The 6,048-nt window shown below is 39.6% G+C and overlaps 1 protein-coding gene across 1 annotated transcript in view; it reads right to left on the bottom strand.

The window, feature by feature from the left end:
- The window catches only part of LOC107097675 (guanine nucleotide exchange factor VAV3-like), a 131,338-nt gene that overhangs the window by 42,504 nt on the left and 82,786 nt on the right, over window positions 1-6,048 (bottom strand). Inside the window, exons 11-14 of the mRNA XM_015394920.1 lie at window positions 4,142-4,210; window positions 1,429-1,515; window positions 1,255-1,340; window positions 815-947 (exon numbers count right to left, since the gene is read on the bottom strand). Of these exons, the coding sequence (XP_015250406.1) occupies window positions 815-947; window positions 1,255-1,340; window positions 1,429-1,515; window positions 4,142-4,210 (375 nt within the window). The remainder of the gene's footprint in view (window positions 1-814; window positions 948-1,254; window positions 1,341-1,428; window positions 1,516-4,141; window positions 4,211-6,048) is intronic.

Genomic DNA, 6,048 nt, shown 5'->3' with positions numbered 1-6,048 from the left:
TTTTTAGCGTGCGCAGTGAAATAGCTCACGTTTTAATACACGCAAACCTTTGATAGATCCGGCCCTCTGAGTTTTTACAGATTTTATTTAAGGGTTTCTTAATAAAGACTGCTAAATACATATTAGTATCACAATTTCCATGATATTATCAGTGAAACAATTTAAAAACATCCATCATGTTCCTCCTGCTTCACAACCATTTATTCAATTGAGCTAGTCAGACCAAATCCTAATAAATCATAATTTTAGTTTATGGGGTATAAGTATGGCTCTATGTGTTTGTTAGGGAGGTGCAAACATTGCATTATTACATCTGCCAAGGAGGTTATGTTTTCATCTGTGTTGGTTTGTCTTTTTTCAAAATAAGGGATTTAAGTGCATATAGTCACTGGCAGCATATGATTACATTTTGGTGATGATCTGGATCACCAGATCCAGGAATTTTTTTAAAGATTCTGTGAATACAGGTATTAACTTAAGGTGGAAGTCCTAATAGGTCTGCACTCTCTGCATGCTTTTCTAGTATTCTAGATGTTTTCATATTAGAATCTAAACATGAAACCGTGGTGTCAATGCTGCGCATGTTCTGTATAACTTATATGTTTATATTACAAACTGAAGTTAAATTAAAACACTTTTTTTGTTACATTCTAAGGCAGTATTTAGAAATATTGTGTTTTCGGGACGATCAGACAGTCAGCTGACCTAATGTTTGGTGATAAACTGCACCGATTTTCAGGTGGAGCTGTTAGATCTGACATCTAGCTGTTAGCTAGCAACCGACAGAGATGACGGCACCTCGGGGCACTCAGACCTTTCTGTTCTCCTTGTCCGATGTTGGGTTGTTGGTAATCTTGAAGAGGTGCAGGTCGATCACTTCCTTCATTTCATAGTTGTCTCCTCGACGCTTGCAAACAATCACAGCAGCATCGAACAGGAAGATATGCCTGCAGAAGAAATTATCATTACAATCAAATGAAAATGCCTCTCGTCTCTATGGTTCCTCTTTCATACCAGCAGCTAAAAAAACACCCAGCTAATTGTATCCTTGAGATTCTTCAGCGGGAGGAAAATTAGCATAATGACATTCATTTGCCATGGTACGATTCACTCAATTACATCAAGTAGTGGGGAAAAACAGGTTTGGTTTCATCAACTCTATGTCATCAGCTTATGTGTACTCTGGAAGGTTGCCAACAACATCTCCCCTCCTCCTCTCATTGAGTTACTGTCTGGCTTAACTTGACATCCTACCTGTCCTGTTTAGCTCGTCTGTCTACCGAGGCCACCCGTACCTCCCCATCGCCTTTGGGTCTTCCATAGTTGCTCAAAGGTTGGTTCTGGAAAAGCAGAAGAAGAGAAAGAAAGAATAAATTCAGTCGGCGATATGGAAAACCAAACAGCCATTGTCTGCTTATTTGGACCTACCAGGTTTTCAATGGATCTCTGATACTGATCTATTTCTCGCAAAGTCTCGTTGTCCCTTTTGACTTCATTGACGTACTGCGCCAAGTCCTGCACACATGAAAACACAATGAGTCCATTTAAATTTTGCTGCACAATGAAATGCTTGCTTGATTTTCGTGAAATGAGTCTGTATACTTAAAATTTTGTTTTTTTTTTTAGATTTTGTCAGTTTGCAGCCCCAAACTTTTATGTATCTTAGTGGGATTTAGTGGCAACACAACATCTGTTTGATGCATAATGGAAAATAAGAGAAATAATTTTTAAAAATACAGGATTGTGACATTAATCGGAGGACCAGCAAAGTTTTTAAAGGTAATCATGAAGGAGCTTCAGAGACTCACAGATCAGGAGGGAGACACTGTTGTTAGGATAAATATCAGACACACATTCTACCAACCTGGCCTTTATGGAAGAAAAGCAAGAAAAAAGACACTTTTAAAAGCCATAAGAAACTCTGACTGACATGGAAAAAGGGAAAGCAGGTTGTGTGAACGTCTGGTTCACACAAAGACATTTCAAAATCATCAGTTCATTTTTAAATCCTAAGAGATTCCCACAAATAATAACAAAATAAAATCCCAGATACAACAAAATTGAGTCGAACCTAGAATGGGATTTCATACAGGAAAATTCAGATGTTGGATGGGAAATCTCACAAAACCTCTGGAGATCAGATGTATGTTCAAAGGAATATGGTTGACAAGGAAGAAGAAGTGCCTGTCATGATCTGGCCTGTTTGCTCCTCCTTAATTAGTCATTCCTTTCACCTGTTGTTTTCCCTCCCTGCCTCAATTATAATTTATTCCTCTCACCTGTTTCCTCTGGTTTATATTCAGTTCAGCCTGAGGATTCAGTGCCAGATCATTAACTGTTTTTCTGTTAGCCTATCTGTTCAGTTTATTTTCTTGGTTCATGTCCTGGATCCTGGCGGCCAGTGGAAAGAGGGTTTTAGTGTTTGTCTCGTCTCCTAATCATCCACTGTTCCTCCCCTGCTGAGTCCTCTTGGTTTTTGGCTCTATATGCGGGGAGGTTCAGTTTTTATCCAAGTAAGCCTTGCTCCAAGGTAGAGACCAGTTTAAAGGTCCTGCATCAAGTTCTGGTTCCACGTCCTGTCTCAGCTACTCTCTTCCACTGAGCCTGCTCATCTGCACCTGATCCTGTCTGCTCCTGTGCATGACCACCCGTTCACGCTTTCAGACCCTGTCAGACTCTGAACCCTCCTGGGAAGTTGTGGATGCCTGGAAATTTGGATCCTGCTACCTGTTCTGTTCCTGCCTGATCTGGATCCTGTCCCTGTCTGTTCTGTATCCATGACCAGGATCGGCTTCCTGCATGTCCTCTGGGTCTGCAGCTCTTGGGACATTCTTGGACTGGACTGTTAAACCGGAGTGTCAGAGATTGGGCGGTGCCCCGCCCCCCCTCCTGCAGTATCCGCGAGCCACAGCTCCACTTTAGTTTTTGTTAATTTAATAAACCTTTTTGAATTTTCCTACTGACTGTCTCTCCTTGAATACTGGGTCCATCTGTCCTCGGTTCATGACAGTGCCGATATTTTGGCTTTGGTCAAAGAGGTGGAGCCAGCTCGAGTATAGCAGCTACTTTCTATAATACAGTATGAAGGAAAGGGGTGTTTTTTTAATTTATTTTTTTTTAGGAAACTTTTTCTTATTGGACACATGTAGGATTCAGCAGGCTTGTCTTCTCTTGGAGTACAGAACACACACAGACACATTAGTATATAAGGCCAGGACACGTCCTGAGCGCTTCCAACATCCGTCGGAGCAAAATAGATCACACTTAACACAAAACATGATGATTTCTTAAGATTATCTGTAGAGCCAACAAGGTACCGGTAATCGGGGCGTAACATAAAACTACATATCATGAAACCCCATCTGTTAGACGCTGCAAACCACTTGAAACTGGAGCGGAGGTTCTCCTTACAGCAGGACAAATGTAAACATAAGGGCAGAGTTATGATGGATTAAGTTAAACTGAATATTTATGTGTTACAAAAGTCCCCTCAAAGCCTGTGAAAAGAATCTAGTGTACATACTTACGCCTAATCTAACTGAAAAAATAACCATCTTAACTTAGTAGTGAGAGTGATTCATTCAACTTTAAAGGTGGAATAAGACAGGGGTGTCCAACCAGTTTATCATTTTCATGCCTTTCAACGGGCCTCTTGCATCTGTTCAACGTTAAATCTTTCGTCTGGGGCTGTGTTAACATCGGTATCGGACGATGTCATGTCAGTCATTTTTTTAATATCTCTGTATTTTCAGTGTGTATTTACAGTGTCCAAATGGTAGGAAAAGATATAATATATAATAAGTTATCAGCTGTAAATGCAGCGTCAATAGATATAGATATTGACCCAGATTTAGATATTGGTGCATCCCTAATCTAATTCCATTTTATCTTGAAAAAGATCCAACTACTCTAAAATTATAATTTTCCTTTCATTTCCTTTCCTTTAAAGAAATATTTTTTAAATAATATATACCTCTATTACATGCCAGGCCTTTTTTTGTCTTTTGAGGCCCCGATAAATTACCTTGCAGAGCCTTAACTTGGATTAAGTTGTTAAGACATGAGCCTTTATGTGTCACAAGAGATTAATAATCTTAACTTTCTTCTCGGTTAGTGTTTAGAAAACTGTGTTTGGAAATACCTTCATCGCATCTAATGCAGTCCGTAGATTTGTTTTTTCTGAGGCATCATGCGTGTGTTTCACCAGCTCCTGTTGAACAGAGAAAAAAAAAAATCACAGCAATGTACCAAAAATGAGAAAGAACTGAGAGCCAATAAGAAATAGGATGCATAAAAACCTTAATATACACTGTTACCCCGCTGCAAAGACATGCAACATGTTAAGGTTTATGCTCTGGAAAGAAAATTAAAACGTCTAACAGACAGAGTATGTGGGTAAAGTCATCTATAGGATGTGTGTACCTGCTTGAAGGTTTGTATCTAAAATTACTCGCCAGCACGGCGGCAAAGATTAAACAAGACATCTAGACCTCGGTGGTGAGGGATAAGGATGGAGGCCATGCACGCATGAGGCCACACTAAGAGATACAGACCGGCATTACTCAAAACCCCAGTGTCAGTCAAGCTTAACCTGGACATTATTATTATCACAAGCAAGACGACAGAGAACTATTTATCAGTCCTGTACTCCGACCCCCACCCCCGTATCAAGAGATACAGAGGATTGGAGCGGCCATGCTGATAGTAAGGCACAACATGATGGACTTATTGAGGGAGTGGGGGCAGAAAGGAAAACCAAGCCAAAGACAGATGGCAAGAAGAAGTAAAGAGAGAAAAAGAGGAAGAGACGTGGAGGGTAAAGACGAAAGGAAGTGACAAAACATTAGTTGGAGATATTCTGGATGTCACTGGGTGAGAAAGCACATATTGGTATTACCCAGCTGTTCTACAGGGAGCCCATAATGACACAACCAATGCACTTCACATCAATGTGTTTTATAAGTCTCCTTTTTACTTTTTGGCAGTGGTGCTACAGAAAGGTGGCCCATTGGGGGCCATGCCCCCTTCTATTATTTGCTATCCCCTCTTTCTCTGTTCCTCCCTGCTCAGACTGGGTTATATGCATTATCTCTTTGATTTATATGGGTTTTAAAATGAAGAGGCCCAGCCCCAAATGGGTCTGGGCCGATAACACATTATGCTGGATAATAAATAGTCCCAGAAATTATTGAGAATAACAAAAAGTATCCTTAAGTGCTCCCACACTGCAGCTGCCACATTCAGCTTTGAAAGCATTTCCATCTCTGTTTTTTTCTAACTCTCATCCAGCATTTCTCTGGCACGCTGCTCCTCAGCCATGAGGCTCTTATAGCTACAATTGCTACACAAAGAAAAAAATGGGGGAGGGGTAAGTGGAGACCGATTCACCAGAGAAAAAGAAAAAAAACATAACGAAAACAAGAAAGGCTGCAGATGGACATTGTTCAGTTTGTTTAAATGTATCATGTGATTAATTCATTTATTGTAAAAGAGCTGCTGTAGTATTTTTCTTTAAGTCATCCTTATAGTTTTTTTTCTCTTCCATAGGCTACCATTCGTTTATATGGAGGTAAATTGGTCTCAAATTTCACAAATACACATATGTGATTCATACACACACAGGACAAGATCCACACCCACACTCACACAGCACGATTCACACAAGCATACAAGATTCAGCACATGATTCGCCAAAGTATTTCTGGTCCATAAACGATTATAAATTAAATCACAAAGTATCAGTGGTCTTTAAACTTCACTGCATTTTTGTGTGGATTGTTAAGACTCCTGACATGCCTTTATTACTATTATTATTAATATCCACCTGTATATTATATTCAGTACATATCCAGCTGTAAATTTAGTTCATAACACTAGTGATCTATATATTATATTTAGGGATGCACGATATTGGGATTTTGGCCGATATCTGATATGCCGATATTTTAAAACTCATGTAGCCGATAACCGATATCGATACCGATGTTAAAGTAGTCATTGAAAATAGCAGTTTTGTTATCCATTTCTGACACTTAAAAAATATACTCA

The sequence above is a fragment of the Cyprinodon variegatus genome, unplaced genomic scaffold, assembly GCF_000732505.1.
Source record: "Cyprinodon variegatus isolate N-32 unplaced genomic scaffold, C_variegatus-1.0 Scaffold714, whole genome shotgun sequence".
NCBI classification, from domain to species: domain Eukaryota; kingdom Metazoa; phylum Chordata; class Actinopteri; order Cyprinodontiformes; family Cyprinodontidae; genus Cyprinodon; species Cyprinodon variegatus.
This window is presented reverse-complemented; position numbering and strand designations above follow the sequence as displayed.